This window comes from Aptenodytes patagonicus, chromosome 2, assembly GCF_965638725.1.
Source record: "Aptenodytes patagonicus chromosome 2, bAptPat1.pri.cur, whole genome shotgun sequence".
Classification (NCBI taxonomy): domain Eukaryota; kingdom Metazoa; phylum Chordata; class Aves; order Sphenisciformes; family Spheniscidae; genus Aptenodytes; species Aptenodytes patagonicus.
This window is the reverse complement of record NC_134950.1, coordinates 969,179-995,608: the sequence shown is the minus strand read 5'-3', so window position 1 is coordinate 995,608 and position 26,430 is coordinate 969,179. Positions and strand designations below refer to the sequence as shown.

General features: G+C 46.6%; 2 protein-coding genes across 2 annotated transcripts; both read right to left on the bottom strand.

Annotated features, from left to right (window-relative positions):
* Positions 1-3,263: 3,263 nt before the first annotated feature.
* Positions 3,264-8,860, bottom strand: LOC143156083 (lymphocyte antigen 6E-like). The gene is made up of 3 exons (XM_076328995.1): positions 8,526-8,860; positions 4,352-4,471; positions 3,264-3,541 (listed from the first exon to the last, which is right to left on the bottom strand). The coding sequence occupies exons 1-3, from the start codon at positions 8,575-8,577 to the stop codon at positions 3,330-3,332; spliced, it is 384 nt and encodes a 127-aa protein (XP_076185110.1). The 5' UTR covers positions 8,578-8,860; the 3' UTR covers positions 3,264-3,329.
* A 13,402-nt stretch (positions 8,861-22,262) lies between these two features.
* Positions 22,263-26,090, bottom strand: LOC143156082 (lymphocyte antigen 6E-like). The gene is made up of 3 exons (XM_076328994.1): positions 25,984-26,090; positions 23,341-23,460; positions 22,263-22,755 (listed from the first exon to the last, which is right to left on the bottom strand). Exons 1-3 carry the CDS (start codon positions 26,033-26,035, stop codon positions 22,547-22,549), a joined length of 381 nt encoding a protein of 126 aa, XP_076185109.1. The 5' UTR covers positions 26,036-26,090; the 3' UTR covers positions 22,263-22,546.
* Between the last annotated feature and the right edge of the window lie 340 nt (positions 26,091-26,430).

The following is a 26,430-nucleotide window of genomic DNA, read 5'->3' as shown; positions in this document are numbered from 1 at the left end:
CTCTGGCGTCCAGAATTTTCAAGAAAAGAAAGGGTTCCTCTAAATCTGTAGACAAGGAGACCTAGGAACCCCTCTGTCCATTTTGTCTTGTTGGAGGCAACATCTGTTTGGGTGCTATCAGCAGGCAGCACTTAAACTGGCATGGTGAAGAGGAGGGGAAGAGCTAGGAAGGCAATAAGGCCCTCCAAGGGGGCACGATGCATGCAGAAATTTGCCAGCAGGAGAAAGTCCCTGTAGGCAGAACCAAGCAGCTTTTTTAAAGAGTGTGCAATTGCCGGGGTTCCCAGTGCAGAAGTGGAAGGCCACAAAAGGGAGTCTTCAGTAGTGGTTGCTGGGCCTAGCTGGGCTCTGAGCGGACCACATCTCTCTCCAGACCCTCTAGCAACTCCCGCTCTACTGGTCTAAAGAAAGATCTGGCTGAGGTTTTGTTCTCCCTCCTTCGCTCTGGCCATCCTGGTCCCCCACACGCCACCAGCCTCAGTGGACTTGTCTTAACCCTTGACTCATTCCCTGCCTGCCAGCTGGCCTCAGCCACCAGGTCTTTGCCTTCTCACGTCCAGTGAAACTGGTTGAGATATAAATTGCTCCTTCTGCTTCCTTCTGGCTGTAAAGACAGTAACGGCTTTGGCCCGGAGCCCAACTTTCCTGGAGTTTTTTGAAAGCACACGATGTATTGCAGGGAAGAAGCGTCTTCCCTCTGCGTGGAGTATTTGTGGAGCACGTGCTCATGGCATCGGGATGCAGCACAGCTACCACAGCCCCTACCTGTGCTGCCAGCCCCTGCTCTTAGCAGCTGGACATCTCTTCCTTCCTTTTGGTTTAAAAAGTCTTTCCCTTTCCCTTTTCCGTCACAGCTTTCCTTCCCTTTTGTGGTTGCTTGGGTGAGAGAAAATTAACAGCATGTTCTGCTGGCAAGTTCACATTTGGCCCTCTTGACATCTGTCATCCCTGGGCATGGCTCACCGGCATGCTCAGATCAACGAGCGTCAACGTCTTCTTGTCCCTGCCCAGCACTGTGGTGTCACCTTCTTCGTTTGCTTTGTTTCCCTCCTGTCCATTAAACAAAATGTTTAAAACCAGGCACCGGGCTTCAGAGTTCACAGTACAAAACATGAAGTTGGTGGGGCATCTTTGGCTGATCGTCCTCTTGGGAAACCAGTTGCTTTGTAATACGGGCAGCGTGCAACATCTCAGAAATGTGCATCCTTCCACGTGTGCAACCAAAACACAGCAGACTTCCAAGGCAATGCTTCAGACGAACCGAAGAGCTCATTTAAACATCAGATACTGATGGGATGGGCCCAGGCCAACTGTATGAGGTTCAACAAGGACAAGTGCCGGGTCCTGCACTTCGGCCACAACAACCCCATGCAGCGCTACAGGCTTGGGGAAGAGTGGCTGGAAAGCTGCCTGTCGGAAAAGGACCTGGGGGTGCTGGTCGACAGCCGGCTGAACATGAGCCGGCAGTGTGCCCAGGTGGCCAAGAAGGCCAACAGCATCCTGGCCTGTATCAGAAATCGTGTGGCCAGCAGGAGTAGGGAAGTGATCGTGCCCCTGTACTCAGCCCTGGTGAGGCCGCACCTCGAATCCTGTGTTCAGTTTTGGGCCCCTCACTCCAAGAAGGACGTTGAGGTGCTGGAGCGTGTCCAGAGAAGGGCAACAAGGCTGGTGAGGGGTCTGGAGAACAAGTCTTATGAGGAGCGGCTGAGGGAACTGGGGTTGTTTAGCCTGGAGAAAAGGAGGCTGAGGGGAGACCTCATCGCTCTCTACAACTACCTGAAAGGAGGTTGTAGCGAGGTGGGTGTTGGTCTTTTCTCCGAAGTAACAAGCGATAGGACGAGAGGAAATGGCCTCAAGTTGCGCCAGGGGAGGTTTAGATTGGACGTGAGGAAAAATGTCTTTACTGAAAGAGTGGTTAAACATTGGAACAGGCTGCCCAGGGAAGTGGTTGAGTCCCCATCCCTGGAGGTATTTAAAAGACGTGTAGATGAGGCACTTAGGGACATGGTTTAGTGGGCATGGTGGTGTTGGGTTGACGGTTGGACTCGATGATCTTAGAGGTCTTTTCCAACCTCAATGATTCTATGATTCTATGATTCTAAGATACATCTCATAAAAAAAAAAAAATAAAAACCTCCTTGAATTGTTTGGACGAGCTCTGGTTTCCCCCAGAACACAGCTGAGCTAGTGATGCTGCCAACTTCCTTTTTTTTGTTTGTTTTCCAGAAAAGTGAGCTTGCAGCAAGGGCTATGACCAAGAAGCTCGGGGCTGTTTGTGTTAGTCTCTGGCTCCCTGCCCTTCTTCTTCTCTGTAGACACCCCCCAGCCTCCCTACAGAGCTTTTCTGTCTCCCCTCAGCTGCAGCTCTCGCAGGGAGAGGAGGGAGCAGGGAGCCTGGAGTGCGAAACCAAACAAAGCCCAGCACAATCAATCGTTTCAATGCCAGGAACGTGGTTTTGTAGAAACCATTTCACGATCTCTAAATGACTGGAGTTAGGAACAGCTGTCAGGTTGGTTGGGTCCTGAAAAAAAAGAAGGACATAGATACGGGGATATCTTCTTCTCCAGCTGCACCAGGTCCGTGAGGAGGCAGTGTGCGGGCAATTCCTAGCGCAGTGCTCACCATGCTGCCCCCCTCCTTCCCTTCTCCCTCCCATCTCCCCGCTGGTACCCTGCTGCTGCCTTTCCTCTCTCAGCCACGTTTGATCCTCTCTGCCTTTTCCCCAAGCTCAGCCAACACATCGGAGCTGGGCGATAAAGGATGCTCATTTCAAAATGTGATACCCCTACGAGAGCAAAGAGCCAGAGGAGCCAGAAATTGTTCCCCACTGAGGCTGGAGGAACATCCAAAATACTGCCAGAAATAAGCTTTACCTCTGCTTACTCGTTTATGAACTGCTTGACTGATGTGTGATAACCAACTTGCTGTGAACAGAAGATACTGAACATCCCCTCTGTGCTGACATAACTGTTGAAACCTGTGTTTCAGGCAGGGTGGGTTGTTATTCCTCGCAGTGCTTTGAAACTCAAAGAGGCAAAAATATGTCTTCAAGGTTCTCTTCAGAGCTGTAACGATTTGAAGCCCAAACATGTCAAAAGGGCTGTCTTTTATGTGTTTTCTTAGGTGACTTGAATGTCTGGGGACACTTAGGATTCAAGTAAGCTTAGGAAATCAATGGGAGTTCAGCACCTAACTTATTTAGACTCTCTCAAAAATCCCAGGGGAAGCTCAGCCGCAAAGCACAACTCTTTGAGAGCAGTAATTATCCCAGAGCAAGACACTTTTATTTCAGATGACAATGCCACCATAGGGAGTTTTTCCTAACCCATCACAGTCCACATGCAAAAATGTAAGTGATGCTGGCTACGACAAACAGGGACACCGCTCCATAGCTGCTTTGCTTGCTGCTGACTCCATTCACATTGCATAATGGCTTCTCACAGCAAGAAACCCTCTGATAGGTTTGGTTTTGTTGCTGACTTGCTGCTGGACACGTTGGAGAACACATCTTAGAGATGACATATTTAGGCTTGTTGAGCTCTAATGCAGAAGAAAGGGGGGAAAAAAGAAAGAGGAGAATGTAAGAATCATTGTTAAAATGTTTCCCTGGCTAAATCTGCATTGGTGAATAAAAGGCAGCCAGGGACTAGTCCCCAAGGCAAATATGTCCTCTGCTCAGGACTAGCAACAGTCTGGCCATGTCCACACTGCTGCAAGATGATGCTGGTCTTCTCTAGGCTACACGTTTCTTCTGTCCCTAAAGTGGAATTAGCACGTGTGGCTGGCTTTCAGTTCAGGCTGCCTGAAGCAATGCTCAGGCTGGGTCGCTGCCCACCCGGACAGTTTTCCTACAGCATAAAACCGGGGGCGGGGGGAATGTATTGTATTACCTGAGATGTGGTCCGAGAGCACATGGAGGTGTTTGAGGGTGAAGAGCCCCAAGGACAGCCCTGAAGGATTGTGCATGGCAGGGGCGGTCAGCCGTGGTGCAGTTTTGCCCAAACATTTTTGAAAACAAGCCTGGGAGTGAGTATTGCCATAGCAAGAGCTAGCTGGAGCTGTCAGCGCAAAGCTGGGGGGAGCTAACCGTGAAGCAGTGCACACAGCTCCAGGCTTGAGTTCACTCTCTGGTGCTGCTATATATGTATCTTCAGCACTTCCCCAATTCCTGGTAACAATATCAGGTATGTATTGACACTGCAGTGACTGCAATAGCGAGCAACAAGGTCGGTGTTTCCTAACAGTTGGTGACCAGGGCTGTTGTTTACCTACGTGGCCGTGACTGGGATGAAAACCCGTTCCCGAGACTGCCCTTCTACAGCACAAACAAGGTGATGTTCAGAAACATACTTGTTCCAACGTTGTTACGGACAGTCATGCAGTATTTGTCTTCCTTTGTGCACATGGAAATGGTCAAACAGTTCTTGTTGGACTCCTGTTCTTGGCACACGTAGCACATAAATGGGTAAGCTGGCAGCGAGGGGAAAAAGAAAGCACATGACATGGTTTAGGAACCACAATACCTACAATCCAGATATCTCCATTTTCCTAGTTATAGCCTGATGAATGCTTGTGTGTGAATGACCGGCGACTTTCTTTATCCCTTGACCCGTGGCAGCAATGTTAAATCCCTCTCTGTCTCATATGTCTCAGACTGCGAAGTGTTATCGATCTGTTTGCAATCTCTGGCAGCAGTAGATGTGAGTGGAATTCAAGGATTTGGGGTCTTTTATGATGGAGATTATCACTGAGCAATAGCTTCTCTGTCCCGAGAGCTCTGCCACGTGAATTACCAATTACTGCTCAGTCGCTTCTCCTGGGCAAGCCTAGGCAGGGCTTGCCAGGGAGAACTTGAGGATGCCTGGAGCATTTCGAGGAAGTGGACAATGCCCATTGTCCTAATTCTCTTTCATCTGGCTCGGAGACTACTGTCACGTATCCTTTCTTGTGGTGGAACACCACTAACTGAACTGGCCTAACCTCAGTCCTAGGAAGTCTGGTGAGAGTAGTCAGATGCTCTGTCGAACTTCTGCATACTACTGTAAGATAGAGAATAAATGGGGAGTCTTAACCAAAAGTACGGTTTAACTGCTAAACACATATTTGGTTGGATAATTCATACGTCCACAATACAGATGCAGAAGATGACTGGCAGGAAGGGCAGGCAGCGATGAGCTGTCTTGTCTGTCAAGAATGTACCGCTTACCTTCAAATCCAGAAGGTGGTAGGTAGACCTCCGGAAAGGCGCTGTAAAGTAATGATAAAAAGGAAGAAGAGCAAAACCACAGCCTGCATGAGAAACCACACCAGTGTCTGCAGAACACTCTCCAGCTAGGCAGATGAATTGATTTATAGGTTTTACGGTGGTAGTTGGGTTCTGAGCTTGCGAAAAAAACCAGAGAAAAATATGTGGGTTTGCGTGTAGGAGAGGGGATGAGTTACTTTAAAAACACAGACATTTTCTGAAAGGGAAGCAAACACAGGCGCAGGATGCTTGCTATGTTCCTGGTCAGTCTGAGGACAGTCTGTCAGTATGGAAAGGGCAGAAAGCAACTAGAGGACACGTTCCTGTGAGCGCAGTCTTGCCTGATAAGAAGTTGGCTGTAAGAAAGTGGAAGGGCAATGTAGGTCAGAGAGACCATTAAATGAGAAGTTCCTGATGGAAGGGAAGGGAAGGAAAAAGTTATCAACTGATGATGCTGAGAGGGCCGTAACACTGTGTAGCTTTTTTGCTTCGTTCATCACTAAAAAAGTTGAATCTTTGAGTACAGGGAAGTCAGTACAGCGGAGAGGCAATAAGGTTTCACCAAAATTCTTGGCACAATCTTGAATGACATTGTTATGAGCAAGCCCAGGAAATCCAAGCTAGTGAAAATGCAACAGAATAAGTGCAAAGCCAGACGTGAAAGCACCCTCACGGGGTAGTTTGCAATGGTTATTGGTCAAACCAATTGGAGCAGTGCAACTCATAAGGTTCTTCAGAGCTCTGCTGTGGGCTCAGGTCTATACAGTATCATCACTAGTGACAGTAGGGATAGGATAATGGATGTACATCACATTTTCAGATGATGCCAAGGACAAAATACCTGAAAACATACTGTAAGTAGAGTTCTAAGTGATTTTGACAGATGGATGTAATAAAAGAATGAAAAAAAAAGAATGGATGCAGTTCAATAAAGAGAAATATATTACACTAAGATAAAAATTAACCACTTAAATGTATGATGGGGAACAACTAGTTAAGTTACAATTAGGGACTGCAGTGCAAACAGCAGGAGTCAACTGTGTCACACCACAGCGATGAAAACAAACGTCACCCAAAGGAACACAGGCAGCAATGTCATGTGCAAGATATGCAAAGTGGCCTTTCCACTCTGGCAAGGCCTCAGCTGGAACACCGATGACCAAATCTGTATGCGGCACTTCAAAAAATATGCAAAGCATTTGGAGAGAGACCAGAGGAGAGGGAGGAGAAATGGTCAGAGATCTTGAAAATATGACCTCCTGGAAAAGGTTGGAAGCACTTAGTTTGTTTATTAAAAATGAGAATATGCTGAGTGAAGACCTTCTTCCTGCAAGCAGAAGGAAGCTGCAAAGAAGTAATAAACTGTTCTACACATCCTATGGTGAAAACTGTACAAAAAAAAGATGTTAAGAGATATTAAGACTAACTTTCTAAAAAGATGAGAGTCTGAGCAATTCCAGGCTGTGCAATCTTCTTTGTTGGAAACTTTCAAGGACACATTAGAGAAACATCTGCCTGGTTTGGTCCAGCATTGGAGCAGGGAAAAGGATCATGACCTTTTAAGGTTTCTTCTGGACATAATATATCTATAACAGTGAGTTCATGGATGCAAATGGCAACAGACCCTCTTTGGTGGGCTGAGAGATCAACAGTTTTGATCAAAAGTTAGAATCATAGAATCATAGAATAGTTTGGGTTGGAAGGAACCTCGAAAGGCCATCTAGTCCAACCCCCCTGCAATGAGCAGGGACATCTTCAACTAGATCAGCTTGCTCAGAGCCCTGTCCAACCTGACCTGGAATGTTTCCAGGGATGGGGCATCCACCACCTCTCTGGGCAACCTGGTCCAGTGTTTCACCACCCTCAGCGTAAACAATTTCTTCCTTATATCTAGCCTAAATCTACCCCCCTTTAGTTTAAAGCCATTCCCCCTTGTCCTGTCGCAACAGGCCCTGCTAAAAAGTTTGCCGCCGTCTTTTTTATAAGCCCCCTTGAAGTACTGGTAGACTGTTGCTTATTAAGTTGCTTATTAGGGTCTTGAACGAGACCCCAGATACATGAGAAGGATCAAACAACAGTTATCGCCAAGTTTTCCTTTGTCCCTGTATTAGGCCAGAAAGCTGCGATCTCTTACTCTTGAATGTGAAAGTCTTGATATTAGAACTACTAGCTTTCTCCAATCTAGACTGGGCTACAGAAAGGCGAAGTATAAAAGACTGTCCTTAAGTCCATTTGGAAGCTGATGCCAATATAAAATGTCATCGGCGTACTACAGCAATGAGGTATCCCACCACAAATGTGTGCTGCCAGAGTCTCGGATCTCTGTTAGCTTTCCAATTCATTCTGGGTAACACTGAGGACGTTGCCTTTGATAATTACTCTCCCCTGTCCATGTTGTGTCATTGCATTCAGGAATTATCGGCACAAAATCCTTTCTTTTTTTTTAGAATTGAATACCCCTTTTCCCACCCCAAAACTGGCTGAAGCTTCTGATCTTCCAGGCATGCTGCAGAACCATCTGTCCAAAAAGTGTAGGAGTCGGGGGTTGATACATCAGAGAGCAAGAATTAATTGGATGCCTCTTTCTCAACCCCTGCTAGATATGCATCATGGTTTCTGGGAAACCATCAGGTGTGGGGGAAATATTGGCAATCTGGTCATTATTCCTACATGCGAGTAGCGATGTAGCAACACATGTGTATCAGTCCCAGAAGGACAACACACATTCAGAGTACCTCAGACTTCCCTTTGGGAGAAGGATGCCTTTAACATGACATATGCACAGAAAAGCTCTTTCAACTCTACCTCTGATTTAATCTATAAAAATTCTCACTGGTGCGTTTCCTAGGGAGCGAGACACATGGCAAACCACGTGGGTCACTACAATGGAGGAAGCAAGAGTACAGAAAAGTCTGTAAAATACTCAAAAAATGATATGACTAAAAAAAACATGGTTTTTTTTGCTTTCTGGCACTTCCAACTTGCATCATTTGGGAAGACGCCATAGACCACTGTGTGGATGTAACCTGGCATCCAGCGCCGCACAATAAGAGTTCTATCACTCAGTACTGCCTGCTGAAAAGAAGAATTAATTTATCAGGATCTTATTTCTGCAGCAAATCATTAATCAAGGTGCAGAAGGAAGTTGGTGGCAGCGTGGCTGCAACATTGCAATACCGCAAAGTTGGTGACAGCCCTCTAAATTTTTGCCACGTGAAAAGTTTTCACCATCTCCTCTATAAGCCTTATCTTAACTAGCAGCAGCATGAAGAGACTCACCTTGCTCCACACACAAGACAGCAGCCAGCAAGGTGACAAGAGTAGTCTTCATCTCCACCAGATCCTCTCAGCCGGATTGGGAAGATGTTTGGAGGGCAGGTTATATACCTTTTGAATGGCAGCAGTTTTACAGGTTCCCGATGGCTCACGGGTGGACATGAAATCAACCTAAGGGTGTGTAATATGCATGTGGGAGTTCTCGATGCTGGAGACCATGGAACAGGCTGGCACCTTGGGGAAAAGTCCTTTTAGCAACACATTTCTTGCTCTTCCGGTCATATGAGTGACGGGAAATGAGGATCTGCTCTCTTCTCCTCCGAGTTTCTTCCTTGCCTTCCTCCCAGGAGAAGCAGCAAGCTGCACTGATGAAATAGCGGAGCCCGGAGGCACGGGGAGATAGTCCTAGCAGTGCATTTTTCTAATCCCTTTGGATAGTCAGCGCGTGATGTACCAGGGTTCATACCGTTCATTTTCTTTAATTATTCCGCAGTACCAGAAGCTCAGACTCTCAACTAGCCTACGCTGCTTTACCTCCAATAAAATAAGTGTATTTTACACTAAATGAAATTAGCTAATGGTTAGTTAAACAGAAGATTTTCCTCAAATTTTCATGTCAGTCTTCATTTCTTTATCAATTTTCCATTACCTGTAGTTAAGCCCTCTGCTTGCTCCTCTCTTGGTTGCAATTCTCAAATACCTTATACACTTTTTATTTAATGAAGTTTTGCTTCTATTTCAGGGATCCTTTAGAGGGTCTGCTTTTCTCCATACCCAACAGTTTCTGGAAGTCAGACCTTAATTTATGTTACCACAAATTGGCATCCTGGAATTGTTGCTCTACTTCGAAAAAAGCCATCTCTCAAACTGTCTCTTTTTCAATCTCTCCTCTTAAATCAATCCCTTTTCTTCTATTCCTCTGTGTTGCTCTCCTCTGAATTTCTTAAAATCTGTTTCTGACATTCAGGGAAATAGACCCTGACACAAGATGCGTCTTGTAAGATCTCGAGCTGCCATCTCAACAGCGTTTCTTCCAAAGTGAGATTAGTCCTGGACAGCAGGTAGCAGAATGTGCAAAAGAAAAAATTGCCAAAACCCCCTTTGGCTGGCAGTTACGGAATAACTTAACAGGCGGTTCCCTAGAAGTAGCCATCAGTAGGGTATTTTTGTCTGTTTCTAATATGAATCATTCCAACACTGGATGATTTTCTTATCCATGTGAGTTTCTGATACTTTTCAGGCTCTCTTAAACTGCTCCTAGAATGACATCATCAGGCGGTGAATTCCAGAGTTGTTCAAGCCCGATGTCAAAATAGACATCCCGGCTCTTGGTTTTGGAGGTTTGTGAGGTCAGCAGGGGACATGCTGGTGATGATCAAATCAAACCACTTGCTTTGCAGAGGGGAATTCAGTTGACTGCGCAAGTGTGTTATAAACAGGTTGTTCTTCATAATTAGTGGGTGTGTCTTCTCGCTGGTATTTTGCAATGAGGGTAAAAGGGAGCAACCATTTTTTCCTTTTTTGAGTCCTAGTCATTATCCCATAGACTTCTGTTATATATATTCCTTTTCCCTTCCTCCATGAATGAAAGAGTGCTCTAATTATTGCCATATGCCCCCTCATGTTGACTTTGCCAACATCCATTCGTTTCTACACGAACCTTCACGCAATAGGATGTTGGCTCAGTGCAAGTCAGTTTTGAAAGAGAGTGGTGAGGCTAAGACATCCCCAGCACTGCCATCGAACATGTACTAAGGAGAGGAATTTGAGTAGGAAACAAGCTCTTCTATGTCAAACAGTTATCTGGGAGCTGTCCCCAGGACATTAACGTCTTCGTTAGTACCTAGGTGTGCTGCAATGCTGGAGCATGCCCTCTTCTCAGCGTCCGGAGAGCAGTAATTTTGCAGCACAGTGACTGGGTCGCGGTGATTCCTTCTTTCTCAAAAGGACAGATTACGAAACTCAATGCAGTCTGAGGCAACGCTTAAGCAGCCAGCGTAGGAAGGGTGTCTCCTGCTGCCCAGCATCACAGCCTTCAGCCTGGAGGAGGGCCTGGAGCAGGTAAGCCAGAGACACCAAGTGAGAAGTAAGATTGAGGAAGACTGTAAAAAACGCAAGGAAGCTGAGTCACCTCTAGAGTAATATCTCATTGCTACCCATTCAGGGTAAAATGAACCTCAAAATGGAACCATGAGTTAGCTTTATGACAAGAGAGCAGCCGTTAATTTTGGAAAAATGATGCTTTTGTCACTTTCCATGGCTTCCAGAGCTTTTTAGACCCAGTGAAGACCTTGTTTTGATCTTTTGCATCCATCTTGTCTCTTGCTTTGTCATTGATTCACTGGGTATTAATCGGATCTGGGCAAATAAGCAGAGAGAAAGGGAAGAAATTTCATGTTGTGAGGGAAAAGACAGCCAAATTATTTGAGGAGAGCAGAAGGCAGCATAGGTCCTTCAGAATCAGTGGTGATAGAGCCCTGAGTGAGGGAAAAGAAGGGCCAAAGTTAAACTAACTCCTCAAGGTGCCTAATTTAGGCAGGGCAAGGCCCCCTTGGCTGATTCAGATCCTGGCGCAGTGACTCAGAGCACCGAAAACTGAGCTCTTAGATAATCCACACAGAGAGAGCCAGCTACCTCCCAGGAGCAATCCCAACTACTTGAGTGAGACACTCATCTTCTTCCTAAGAGCCCTCCAGGCACCCCAGATGTCTCTGCAGGGCAGCTCGCCACTCTCATCTAAGGAGTATGCATGCAACCATGGGAGCCAACAAATAAGAAACCCTGGGCGGAGGGATGTGGAATTAGGCAGCAGCATCTGCATGGGAGATGCCACATCAGGATTTCTCAGGGAGGCTGGCAGAGAGGAGTCTCCTCTTACACAACACCCGCTGCCAAGGGAGGGTTCACTAAGGGAACTTTCATGGTTTTAGGACCTCCTGTGCCTCAGGGCAATTGCTGCTCCCACCTCCAGATAAGGGCCCTTTTATGTAACTTGAGATATGGGTCAACCTTTGGCCCACATGCACGGGTTGTGTTGCTGGGCAGTAGGGAATGCAAAACCTATGGGATGAGGGAGAAACCAGGCAAGAGGGAGGCAGGCTGGGGCCCACGGATGGAGCTGCTCCCTTAAGGATGGGACTCCTGGCTTCCCAGCGCTGTTCATAACTTCTCCATGCAACAGCCATAAGCAGACCATGAAACCCTCCACGGCAGAAGCAGGCTCTACCGCGTGCCTTCACCCCCTTTGCCCACACATTTTTATACCTTCCTTCAAGTGCCAGGTTCCCTCCCAACCCAAAATGGAGGCATCTGCCAAGTTCAGATAGCACAAGACATGACTTTATTTTAAACCTGGATGCCAAGAGCGGGTCCGTGTTCACAAGCTCAGCAGGACAAGACCTGCGGCAGTACTAGCCCCAGCTTGGCCTTTGCCTGTGCCAACCAGCATTGTCCCTAAGAAATCCTAAACCTGTGGATAGCAAAGGCTGAAGACTACTTCAGAAAGTTCAGTTGTTACCATCTTACCATCTGGGTGTGGGGCAGAGTATGGCTATCCAAGGCCACAGAACAGTTCTTGGCTCATTCGAGGTGTTCAAATGTGTGCGCCACTTGAATATCTCTAAATCTGGCAGGAGGGGAAGAAAGGTGAAGAGAGTAGCTGTGGGATAGCAGTGCGATAGGAACCGTGAGGACAACGGAGAGTCTCATGGCTGAAGACGGAGTATCCTTGGCCAACCTTGCATTTGCACCAAGGAGAAAAAAATGAGCTGAGGCTCTAGCAAGAAAATAGAGGCTGGAGGTAAAGCCCGGACTAAGACTGGATGAAGAAGCCAACAAGGAAGGCTGGGAGAGAAAACAGCCAGGGAGTGCATGGGTGGGGGTCGGATGTGGATGGGAGGATGGGTGGACAAGAAGGGATGGGAGCAGGCTGGGGTGAGCTGGAGCCATGAGACCACATTTCCTTTACAAACCTGTTACAAAGATCCGGCTGTTTCTGAGTGGTGGTGTTCCTCTGCTCTTGGCAAATACCCAGCAGAGTGAGCAAAGCGTGTAGCTGCTCTCCCTGTGCAATGAGTCTATGGAGAGAAAACCAGCTGGGTGAGCTGCACCCAACTAATTACCCTGGGAGATCTTCGCTGGAGTAATCCTAGTGGAGAGCTTCTTCAGCTCAGGAGAAAGCATTTCAGCCTCCTGTGACTCACTTCAGAAGGGTTTAAGTGAGCAAATCTCTCATTCCTAGCTAAGATTATCCACAAGGAAGGTCAGTGGAGGGGAATGAGTTCCTTCAGTTTTAACCCCAATAGGGAACTTGACTAGCAAACATAAAAGATTTATTTTCAAAGTTAATATTTTGTTATAGATGAAGCTGAAATTTCCAGATTCCAGCAGACACACGGTAGAAACCGTCTGTCTTTTCTGATGATTTTCCTTTAAACACCATGCAAGATACTTTCCTCCCCTTTCAAAATAATCCGTAATGCTTATAAAGCAATTTCCACTGGAAGATCTTAAATCAGTTTAAATAAAACTTAATGCTCAAGATCGCTTGGTGTTGAGTCCTGCCTTGTCCCCTCTGTTTGCCGGCTGGAGAGCTCAACTGCCATTTCCTTTCAGCCAGCTGACCCAGAAGAGAAATTGAAAGCAGGTTAAATAGAATACAGTTTACTCTGAAATGGAGTCATAAAATGACACTTCTGCCAATGCAGGGGAAAAAAAAAAAAAAAAGAAAATCTGGCTTCCTGAAGTGAATGCAAAGCAATTGCAATATATTTCAGCATTATTTCAATTCGACTTGCAGACTAACGCCTCCGCTTTTGTTGCTGCTAACATGGATGCATCCAGCCTCTACGCCCGATGTACCATACCACACAGTCACACAATGGAATAAAATGACACTTTATTGTGCCCAGCTTCTGTTTAACAACTATAATATTAAAGGCTTCCTCAGAGCAAAATGATACAGGGCAGAAAATGGTATAAAGGGAAAAAAGGCACAAGAGAATGGCAGGGACAAAATGAAGGGGAAAAAAATGCAGGGAGTTACAAAGGCCAATAGTAAGAGACACGGTGACTATATGGTGCCCTTCTGCATGTGCAGGGCTCCACATCATGCCTTTCTCTTCCAAACACCATTTTGAGGTAGGGCTGTGCTCTTATGCATTGTCATCAGAGCACGGTAAGAGCAAAAATATTTGCTGATGGGATGTGACCTTCCAGGTAGGAGAAACCGGGCAGCATTCACAGTGTACAGATGAGAGTTTGATCCCTTGCAATGCAAGGCCAAGCAGCTCTTTTCCACCCCCCAGCCCCTTTAAAAACCCAGCCGGAGGATGCAAGCGAGACTGGCCAAGACGCCCAGAGCTATCATACTGTAGCTGGTTTTCACACTGCTGGCACCACTGATGTTGCACAAGGAAGTCTCGCAGCAGCTGGTAGCAACACTGGCTATGCCGATATTCAGGTCAATTGTTGGGCAAAATGCAGAACATTTCTTGTTAATACGCTGGTTACGGTCATTGCCTGAAGTGGGAGAGGGAGAAAACAGGAAGAAAAGTCAGGTTTTTTATCTTGTATATTTTTTACAGATTCCAGTGATAGACTGGCTGTGCAATAGCCAGTGGGGAATACGTTGTTCTGCACTTAATGCTGTTGGTTTTGCCTTGGGCTTCGTCACACTGCATCATTATTTGTGCGTATGTGACCTGTGGAGACCATCTCCAGGCCTTATGACTCCTCTGCTGTTTTCAGGGCCAGCTGAGTGCAACCTTGGGCAAGAATTTGGAGATCTAATGCATTTGTACAGTGCAAGATTGCAAGACATAGTCACCAACGTGCCTTGGGATTGCTCCTCCCACAATACTTGGCCCTTTCCAATTCCACCACCTCATGAGCATATATTTGAGCTTGGAGATGAGACAAGGGGTTTGTGCAGAGAAATCCTCTCTCTTCCAATGTCTCCCATTCCTGAGTGTGTTTAATCAGCAGTGCAGTATTGTTACGATATATTGCAACAGAGATGGGCTATGCTCTCTGTGTGCTATGATCCTCACTAATTCTTCCACCACACCTCATGGTGGGAGGAGGCTCTGCAGTCAGCCTAACCTGAACCCCATCTTGTCATCGGAACCTTGGAAAAGCTTCGCACTTACCGAGTCCCGTGACAGAATAGGTTGTGAGACAGTACTTCTCATGGTCAGAGCACGCGGTTGTACCAAGACAATGTATATTGGAAGATGCATCTTTGCATGTGAAACATGTCAAGGAGAAAGCTGCAAAAGAAGCACACAACACCCATCAGTCACCTCTAGAAATATCCGTAGGAACACAAAACTGGTGGTGCTGGTCCAGATGAAGGATCTGTCAAGCCCAGCGGCCGCAGGCAGACAACCTCCTGGGTGCGTGAAACTTGGCCCCAGCGACTCTCCTGGACCCAAATTACTTTAAACTCAGACTCCCGACACTGACGTGGTTTGCTCATTTAGTAACCCTCAAGGGATCTTCCTTCTGGATACTTACTTAAGTCTTCCCTGAATCCATTTAAACGTCTGGTATCCCCAGTGTGCTTTTGGAAAGAGCATGCCAGTCTAATACCACTTGCAGCATGAAGCTCTTGTGGTTTCTTTCCAACCTGGCTCCTCTAAGCCCCGTTTGCTGGACACTAGTTCTTGCGTGGAAAGAGACCAGTGGATTCCTGTCCACACTCTTTCACATCCTCTTCAAGTCATCTGAAGAGTCCTGGCCTACACATCCTCTCTCAGAGCACACAGACCAACACTGAATTATTTTAAAAAATTTTTTGAATACAAAAAGTGAGACACACACCTAAGAGTAACCCCCCTGGCCATACTGGGCATGAATATTTTGCTGCATGACCCCCCAGCGTATCTTAAATGAGGGACGAGTGACCTAGATCTGCTTCTCAGTGTTTGCTGGGAAGATGGATGCTTGCATTTGGCTGGTTCATTTTCAGAGCACTCCTGTGTCGGGAGGCAATCTTGGACCTGTAGAAGACAGGGCTCGGCAAATCACCCCCTTGGCTGCAGCAGACTCCTTTTTACAGCCATCCGTGGGTGATGACTGCCTAACACTACAAAATGTGTACATCTGTAACACTGTGAATCTGCAAACGCTGTGCTAATACGAATGAATGAAAACAGCTTGCACTCAAGTAAGCTAAAGCAGTCATTCATAGCAAAGAGATCCTCAGGGAAGGTTTCTTTGCATGATAAGGGGAATTTCCTACTCATCTGTTTATCTGGAGCAAACACTCCTGCAGTAATGTCACCCACCGGGGATTAGGCTCATTCGTCTCATTTCCAGGCTATCCCTATCTACGGCCAGTTAATACCCATCTTATTTTTCTACCAGCACTGTCCTTTGCTTTCCTTGCTCTTCATCTCCCTCGCTCTTCTTCTCCCTTGCCTGAGCTTCTTTGCCCTTGTTGGTGCCTTTGCCAGCAGTGTCCTGACCTCATTGCTGCCCTTGTTTGACCTCAGACAAGCTCATCTGGCCCAAACAGGCTCTCTGCTCCCTATCGTGCTACTAGCCCAGAGCTGGCCCCAGCTCCGACCGTGACCCAGGTGACCAGGCTGTGCACTGTATTTCATAGGAAGCCACAAAAATGCCTGTTAGGGCACTATTCATCCTTCTCTGACTGTGGAAACTGTCTTCTCTCCCCACTCCAGCTAACAGCCCCTTTGCCCTTTCCGTGGCCACCCAGAACTGACCATCAGCTTCCTCTTGCGGTCTGTAGTCCTCGCAGATCCTACTCTCCCTCTATTGTCTCTCACTGAAGAGCAGCTAGCAGAGGACACAGAGGCCAGGCAACTGGGCTTGCAGTGACTCAGATCCCATCTCCCTCTGTTCCATGCTCAACACCCTTACGATTTCAAAAGCCTCAGACCTGGCACCCGGCTCACTCTGACTTGATACCAAGACTGTTGCAATTTGCTTCCTACCTTGGTCATGGTCGTTTCCATCTCCAGACTCTCTGGGCTGTCCTGCCTGGCTCTTGCATTCAGTACTCTCCTGACGCTGCAGGCTACATGTTTTTTTTTCAAGTCTGGGACCCTCCTTTAGACTATCTGCACTCAAAGCAGCGTGGCTTCATTCTCTTTTCTCGTGCAAAGCCCACACAGGCACGTTTCTGCTCCGCCCCACTGGGAACCACCCTTTCCTCCCAGAATAACTCTACACTAGAGCAGAGTCCCCAAACTGGGTTTTCCAGACATGTAACCCATTTTATTCCTTAATTAACACAACTGGGTTTTCCAGACATGTAACTCATTTTATTCCTTGATTAATGCAGCTTCTTTAATCAAGCCCATTCCAAGAAAAACTTCCTGAATCTATACAGGAAACAGTGGAGCTTGTTACACGCCCAAGTCCTGTTTCATCCCAACCTCCCAAAGCTGCTAATTTAAGAGTACAGTTGTCCTGGGACTCTTCTAGCCAGGGGAGGGGGCAAGCACCTGCAGAGGTGAGTTTGCCAATACATCTCTGTGCTCAGGAGGTTTCTCTCTCACTCACATTTACTACAGAGGACTCTGGAGGCATGTGGGCTCCTAACCTGGTAGCTCAGTTAAGACCCTGAAGTCAGGTAGGACAATTTTGATCCTCTGTCCCGGTAAGAACGACAATTGCTCATGCTACTGAAAAACACTTCTGATTTTATTGCATCTTTTGAGACAGCCGTTGTAATGAGGACTAAGCGGGGAAGGGAACAATATTCCTTTAGAAACGTGCTCCACTCAGGATGCAAACCTGGGGTTAAACCAGGCTGCCTTTGGAGGTCTCCTGTCTGTGCCTAGCGAGACCTCTGCTCTAACTGAAAAAGAATATTCCTCAAGGAAGATTTTCATGTGAATAATTCGAGCCACCCAGATAAACAACTTACACATGTAAAGCATTAGCAAGTGCAACTGCCGGCGGATGCAGGATTTACACGGTTAAAATCAGTTGGGTTCAGGATTAATTGGAACAGCAACCAGCCTTCTGGCTAGATTGAACAGTGAAGTGGTGCTGCGTATGTGTTAATTTTCACCAACTCCTTTGGTAAGTTTGCTGTCTCATTACGTGACCTTTTTAAAAAATGTGATTACAGTTGATAAGCAGCAGGAAAGAATCTTTTTATTGCCCTCAACTTTCTCAACCCAGTTGAGCACAATAATTTAGCACATGCCAAATTTAAAGCCTGTGAAGTCCCACAGTAAGAACATATACAGCCTCAAATTAAGTGTGAGCCTAAGTGCTCTGCTAGACTGGGACCAGAATGGCAAGTAATTTGCAGGTAAAGCCCTACAGCAGAGCCTGAGAAAAATTCAGTTTGCAATAAGGCAAAAGCCCCCCAAACTGAGGAAATCAGCTATTCCCCTGGAATAGTCAGAGGGATATTCAAGGCTGCACCCTCTGTTCCTTGCCTGACCCACAGCCCGCCCCTGTGCAAACGGGGCATCTTCCAGAGGCACAGGCAGCGGTCCTTGGCAGAGCCCAGCCAGGCAGAGTTAAAGTGCATGTTCCCAGTGCATCTTTCCCAAAAGAAACAGCCACCAGTTATCAGAATGAGAATGGGACTCTGCGTCTCCATCCCAGACCTGGGATCGACGTCGGCAAAGTTGCACCTCAAAGCAACAAGCTGCAAGAAAGAGACGGGAGCCAGAATTGCATCTTCTTGTGGCATGCCCATCACTACCAATTTAGGTAATGATGGTTTGTAATTGCAACCAATAAACAAGCAAGTGAAAAAAATAATAATCAGGCTGTAGTTAGTTATATGTCAAATTCGCAGCTTTATTGTACATATTGCCCTTTGCCTGTCCAGCTCTGTATATCCCTCAACTAATCCCCCTTCTCACGGAGCCGCACCAAGGGTTCTCAGCTGCCTACAGTGAGCCACTCCAAGGGCTGGGCTGGGCCTGCGCGAGTCAGGTGAGATGGGTATCTCATCCCCCACTTCAGCTCCTCAGCATCCTTCCAGCTTCTGGTGGGGACACGTCCCCTGGCTTCTTATCCTGAGGACTGGAATATTCTCTAGAGCCTAACGACCCTTCAGCTTTATCATTCGTGCTGCAAAATCCTCTTGTCATCCTGCAATACCAAAGGCATGCCCCGACTCTGGGGGGTCTCGCTAGTGCAAAGCAATCCTTGGAGACTCACCACTCTCCGTGCACAGGGCTACGATGAGCGCGACGAGAAGAGAAGTCTTCATCCTTTATAGGTCTCGCAGCCTCCAAAACAAGGAGGACTCACCCAGGGCAGGTTTTATACCTCTGCAGTGTTTGCTTTGATGCTAGGATAATAACAGTAGGGTTGCTGTGTCAGATGGTGGATAATTGAGAGTAACGTGTCAGTGCTTGTGTGTGGAAGTATGCTTTGGTGGAAATCTAAACAGGCATATATTATCCCCCCCCCGCTTCTTCTTTTCCTTGTTGTTTCACAATGCAGTTTGTTCATCTGATGTTAAGTATGCAACAGTTTCTAATTCTGGATAAGTGGAGGCAAAGCAAAACACAAAAACAAAACAGTGTCCACGTGAGAAGAGGAATGTTTTCCTTTCCAGGTCAGCATCGGTCTCAGATCAGGCTGCATCCTTGAAGATCCTGTCCTCGCACACTGTTTTAGTACATATGGAAATTGATTGAATTTGAAATTGAAATTGGGATTGAAACTTCTACAAAATGTCTCCCAGGATTGTCAATACAGCTAGATCAGAAGAGCAGTCTCCTTCCACTGCATTTCATAGGGGACCAGACATCATTTTCTGTGGGCCTTTTTGAGACAGCAGTTCAAAATCGTAAATGTTTCTGTTCTAAAATTGGATATTTTGTATGAGGGAAAATGTTCTCTTACTAGAAAATAAATTCCACTGGGCAATGAAAATGACCACTTAAATTAAAAAATAAAATAACACCCACCCCCGTCGCATTGAACAAGCTGTGATTTTTTTCACAAATTACAAAAAATAAATGTCAGGAGAAAAAAACAAACCAGTAAAAGCATGGAGAATGAGGGATTGTCTGATCAAGGATCTCAACTCATTAAATCTTCAGAAAAAAAAATTATAGCCAGCCAAAATTATGCTCTTTACTCCTCCTTTTTTAACATGTTTCATCCTATCTCCCTGTATAAAATCGGAATCTTTCCCATCTTATTCTGATTGCAGTTGCTTTTTCCTCCCACCGTTGTCTTTCCGCCATCTAGTCGTGGGGACGGAGGCACAGTCCCAGAAACGGTCCAGCTGGATCCCTTTCACGTGACACTCGGAGCTTCAGGAGCGACCTGCGTGCCCCAGGCCTCTGCCAGCAACTCTGCCCCTTGCTGCTCTCCATCTGTTTTGTTTCCCTTTTTTCTTAGTCTCCAAGTTGCTCAGATTTCCATCTCCCATTGAATATTTTGGCTTCCAATATCGCCCACCTACAGTCATTATCTCATCGAAAAGGCATGCCCAGTTCTTGAGGTGATGTAACTCTTTCCAACACCTCTAAATTGGACGTATAAATATTGTTAGTATGGAAACCTGCGTGACTAAGGTGAGGAAACTTCTGCTTTCTCAATAGGTAGAGCATGAAACTCAGTTGGAACAGAGGTGGCAATTAACCAAGAAAGCTCAAAGGAGGGGTGTTGTTTGGCTTCATAAGGCCAATACCTTTGTAAGGCACCAGGCAGGAGGAAAACAGAAGTTGGCACCCTCCATGCCAGGCACTGCAACCCTCTCTTCCTTGTGAAACATTTTATTTTCCCCAATCCAGAAGGGATTTCATGAACCTTTATCGGTAAATCAACTTTTATTGCTGACTGTTTGAGGTAATAGCAGAAAAGGGGGCTCTGCCATTCTGCAGCCTGTACGTTGCCTGCAGAGGCAGCCCACATTCAGATTTATTTCAGCCAACAGCATCCATTTACAGGTACAGAAATAGCAGCTCAGCCAGGCACTTTCCCCCCCCCCCCCACCCTCCCTTGTAGTCTCATCCAAGCAAAAACTAAAATATCTCGTCTCCTGCAAGCTGCTGAGATTTTGAGATGGCAAGGCTGTATTTCTTAAAGGAGTTATTGCAGGATTTCTGACAGTCGAGATTTTCCATTTGATGGTCCTGCACTCTCCCAGCTGGTCCCGTATGTCCCCCTGATACGAATGTTACCTTCACCCCTCGCCAGTGCCAGATGAGACAGATTGAAAAGAACCCATGGGGGTAGAAAGGACACAGATGATTAGAACACCAGAGGGAACAAGGCAAAGGAGAAGATAATATCACGGTTTACAAGTATTTGGAAGCTCTGAACTTCAAGAAGATTTTGGAAAGAGTAACAGGGGTTTTAATGGGGGGTGGAGGATGGGGTGGAAAGACTTATTTCCCTTGACAGTTGCTGAGTGGAGAAGGAAGGAGAGTGTTTTGCTCATCTTGTTCTAAACCTGGTTGAAATTGTCATGTGAGAAGGGCAAACAATATCTTTATTTTGGTGAAAACATGTCGTTTTCATGAAACAAAAGCTGAAATTTAAAAGTAACTGTGAAATTCAGATGTTTTTACTGAATGTGGATTTTCAAGTTGGCCAAAAGCTTTGAGAATCATTTCAGAAATTATTGTGATTAACATATAGGAAAAGTGATGGGAAAAGTGGTTAAAAAGAAGTGCAAAACCCAAGTTTCTGTTGGTCCCTTAGCACAGAAATGCTGCAACACTACCGTTCTTCAGTTAGCCCATCTCGTAATTAAATAAATGCCAGAACACCCTCCTTGCCCAGAAATTAAATCTTTATAGGATGACTAAACCTAATCCCATCTTCACAGCCTTCGGCCAGCCCTGCAGTTTCTCCCCGTTGCACAGAAACACATGCACTTTGCAGCCTGTCTTGAGCGCTGGTGGAGCAGGACTCCCCTCAAATCCAGCTGGGCTGCAAACATCAGGGCTTTTTTCCGGGTGCCACTTCTATACAAGCCCTCCCGAAATGCAGCACTGCACTTATAAACTGCTCAGCTGGGAATTACGCACCCTCCAGCTCCAAGAGTGCATGTATTTTGCCCATCTTACCTATAGCTCCGCACCTCCAAGAGCTGCAGGGGATCTCAACCCCATCTCCTCCATCCCCAAGCCTGGAAATGCAGCAGCGACAGAGGAAAGGGAAGGAGCAGAGACCTCCCCCACCAGATCAGACACCCGTTGCCTCTGCCAGGCTCTTTCTGCCTGTTTCCCCTGTCGCTGCAGGGAAGTCATGAGCAATCACTCAGACAGCAGCACCTTCTCCAAGCAGGCACGCAGGGTCCCCTTTCCACGAGGACAGGTTCCAGCAGCACCGTCCTCATCTTGGACATCTCCAGCATCTTGGTGTGGGCCCTTTACCTATTTTAAAAGCTGAAGCCATCCACCCTGCAGAGATCACACGAGAACTTTGCAGCACAGCCAGAAGCACAACCAATACCTGGCCAACCCCCAGTCCTGTGTGTTAGCAGGTACAAAACAATTCTCGCTGTTGCTTGCAATGGGAACACCACAAACATCTTTGACCTTTCCAGATTGTCACCTTCATTCGTTAGCACTGAGTGATCAGGCAGAACATCTGGCTTTATGGAGTGTCTGTCTTGAGCTGCTGGATGCAACAGAGTCAGCTGAGAAAGGCAGCCAGGAGAAGACTCCCAGGTGCTAAAAAGAGGAATTGAATGTGAATTAGAGATTCAGATTACAGACCTTTCTGGCAGAGCTCTTTTCTCAGGCTGATCTTAGTGTGGATATAACAAACACGCTCTAGAATAACACAAATCTTTATTTTGTTTGACGATTGTCACACACATGCTATCAAAAGAGCTTTTGCAGGGAAAATTAGTACAAAACAACAATGATACGGGGGGGGGGGGGGAAGGAAATAGGAGCTACACTGCTGTGCCGTTTTGTGGATGGCATCTGAAGCAATGTCTTGGAAAAAACAGGGTAGCATAGACCCTGTTGGAGACACTTGACAGAGGATGTTGGTTTCTCAGTTGGGGAATACCTGGTAGGTTCTTGGGTTGTCACATCTTCTCCCACCCCTCATCACAATCCTGCCCTGATGACAGAGATCAAACTGGCCACAACTCCCAGGAACATCACGGCATAGCTGATTTTTATGCTGTTGGCACCACTGAAATTGCACAGGGAGGTACTACAGCATTTGGTGGAATAAGCCGCCACACCGAAGTTCAAGTTTGTCTCAGGACAGTCTACAGAACATTTCTTGGTGATGCGGTGTCCTATGTCCTTGCCTGGATGGAGAAGAGACAAGAAAGGAGAGCTGTGATTTAAGATTCTTGTGCAAGAGCTGACCAGAGGGCGATAGGAGGAGGTATATTGCACTATGCTTAATTTGCGATGCAGCAGTAACAGCTATCGGCGGATTTGATGAGTGCTGGGTGAGTATCCACACAACCTGGATCAAATGCGTGACACTAGAAAGTCCTTGGTAGAAATCCACACCATGCTTCCCATAGGACAGCAAAAAATCACTGCCAATGCATTGTAGATTTCTGAAACCACATTACTTACATCCAACCCCTTTCCAACCTCCATCACAAAGCATGTCTGTGAGCTCTCAGCTCAAGTGACAGGGTCTGCTCACGAAAATCTGTGTGCTTCAACCAGCCCTGCCACAAGGCGGTGAGGAGCATACCGCAGGTGGTGGATCACAGAGCGCCGCTGAGGGATTCACACACGTTACGTGTTGTGATCCGTAAACCTCAGTGATCGATTCTTTCCAACAAGACCAACTAGTGCCCTAAAAAAACTATTGCCCATCAGTTTCCCTGGAGGGGGAGAAAAAAAAAAAGCCTTGAGGTGTGGGAGATACTCACCAAACCCAGCAGAGCTGTATGTGGTTGTACAGTATTTCTCATGGTCTTCACACTTGTAGGTTTTAAGACAGTTCCAGTTGGAGTGCTCGTTGTCACACGTGTAGCAAAACAGCGAGGAAGCTGGAAAGAGCGCAAATGACACATATTAGTGGTTTCCAGCAGTGCTCTCCTGGGAAGAAAGCTTCAAAAGCCGTGTCCCTTCTTGGAAAATACAAGGTGAAAAGTACGTTACGAGCAAGTCTTCACGACAAGTGGCATTAGAGGTTGGTTTTGATTCATGAAGCTGAAAAAGCAAACAAACAGAACAAAACGAGTTTTCTTTCTTTACTTGAGATTTTCGGTGACTAAACTGGAAAACACATTTTTTCAGCCTGAGCAGCACTCTCGGGTGACCTTTCTTTCTCCCCCTGGTCCGCATTGGCCTGGTTGACAGCCAACCTGCAAAAGCAGAGCTCGCGACCTGCCCAGCTGGGTCTAGTATAGCTCTGGCAAGGAGAGGATGAACTGGCACTGTTCTCAGGTGAGAGCTTAGTTTTTAGTATTTTCAGACTGCGTCTGCAAAACATTGTACGGACATGAATTAATTAAAGCCTATAACACCCTGTGAGCTAAATTACTGAGCACAGAGCCACATTAAAGGGAGTTCCCTGGGAGAGGTTGCCCTGGACAATAGAAAGATTATTTCTACCAGCGCCTGGAACAACATGTTCTCAGTGATATTATTAGCAGGGCTGAGCCAGGTCTATTACAAAGCCAGAAGGAGGTAGGATATGTATTTCTGAACAAAGCTGAAGTAAATTGAGTCAAATCTCCAGGCTGGCCAGCTGGCCATGCTAGAAACACAGGCATGTGCCATCTCGTTCCTGGAAGTGGATTCACAACTGGTGGAAACTGTTTCCCTCCTCTTCAGAGTCCCATGACATGCTCCTCATTTCTGAGCAGGGGTGACAGAGGCAGTTAAGCTGCTCTGGGGACAGCCTGCTCCATTGTCACCAGCGGCGGAGAGCTCTTGGTTGAAGGTGATCAAATTGCAAACCAGGGAGAGTCCTCCGTTAGGCTGAAATTTCCCTGGTTCAGTTCCTCCTGGCTTTCTCAACCCAGGAATGCTCTTATTTCAGCACAGACAAGCCCCTTTCAATTGATTTTGAACCTGTTTTCAACAAGGAAAACTCCTCCCAGGGACATTCCAAAGCCCAGCTGCTGTTGATTCAAATCAATCTCTGAAGTTGAACCTGCCCGTGAAACTTGGTTAGACAATTCCAGAAGCAGTTTTAAAAGAGAATTAAAAGCCGGTTTAGGCCCGAACTACCCCAGGTAGGAGAATTGATACGGGGAGCTCAGGTGCCTTGGGTACAGCTCTGGGTGCCTCAGCATATGACTGTCTTGCTCTGAAACCTACCCAGATGCTCTTTTCTAGTGCCAGGTGTTGCGAGCGCAGGTGTTCTCCGTAACAGCAGATAAAATCATCCTTGTTGCATCCTGGTTTTAACTTCTCTTTAACTGACTATTCAGCACTCGCTGTTTCTCCATCACTTGGATAAGTTAAGCCTCTCACCTCTCCTCTGGAGGTCCCCCAACCCGAGCTGTGGGCTGCTGTCCTTCTGCAGACCATGCCAGAGCAATCCCAGACATGCTGCCTAGCAAGCGCTACTGCATTTTACAGTCCCTGCAGCCCTCTCTGATCTGCTTTTCTGCCAAATCTCACAAGGTTGTTCAAGCCACTTCCTGCTGCAGATGGAGCCGAGACCCCAACGTGTGCGTGAAAGCAACTGAAATGCACTCGTGTTCACTGACTGATGCAAGGAAAATCCCTCCCAGTCAGGAAACAATAACAGCTTAAACCATTATAGCTGTTATAAAGCCTTGCCTGCGTCTGGCCTCCACCCTCCATTAGCTCTAGTTTTGCGAATGCAGCCAGAAATAGCCTTAACGGTGGAAAAAGGCTTGCAGTACTCCTCGGGATTGCAAATACATGCACAGAGCCAATGTTTCTCAACTGGATATTTCAACACAATTATCTAGTTATATCTGCACCTCCTTTGGAAAGAGGACGAGCACAGAGCAGCGTGCATCCCATTACAAACACACTCGCTCCCAGACACTTAAAAAAGCTCTTCAAACCTATGAGCAAAGAGCTCTTAGACTTTCAAATATCTGCCAGCAACCTAGTTTCTTAATTGTAATGTCATTGTGGGAAATAAAGTGAAACGCTGGCAGAAGATGCGGTGCCAATACCAGCCGTATTACCTTTATCAACAGCTCCTCCAGTTTCATTCAGGAACAAAAATAAAACCAAAGGCAAAACTGTGAGCCCAGCTTAATTCCTATTAGTATTTTTGGGTTCACATGTCTGTCTTCAGATGTGAGTGGTCGGAGCTTGACACTTGAGGGTTTGAGAAACCAGAGCGGTGAGCTCATCTTCTTTGGGTTATGGGTACCTCGGCAGAACTCACTCAGAATCTAAGACTCAACCACACTAAATATTGCTTGACAACAGCTGATGCCAAAGAAAAACTGCACTACCAAGACCTCACCAATTGCAATAAAAGCTGTCAAACCTTCTTGTCCCTGTGTTATCTCTAATTTCTCTTCTGGTATTTTCATCCTCTCCGTCTGGCTTTCCCAGCCTCCGAAGCTCCTTACCTTGCTTGGCACACAGGACTGCCGCCAGCAGGGCAATCAGAAAAGCCTTCATGGTTGTTGTGCCCTCAGAGCCTGAACAATGTAGGATGGTGCACGACGCTAAGGTTTTATACTGGGACCGCGTTTACTTTGACTTCCTTTGATTGCAGTAATTTGAGGTTTGGGGAGTGACAGCACATAAGATGTGATCAGTGATGGGTGTGTTTGTGCGTAGGAACCTATTACGAGGCTCCCGGTAGCAATTTTTTTTAACGTCTCATTCAGATCCAATCTTTTTTTCCAAGGCCTACTCCTGCTGACCATGTCTGCGTTGCTAATTTGGGAAACAATTTATCTGATTCAAACATGGGAGTCCCTTCTTACTCCGTTGGGCTGAACCACGAAACCTGGAGCAAAGCAGAGGCAGCTGCGCCAGTCTGGGGTGGCTCATCACTTGCAAGATGGTAG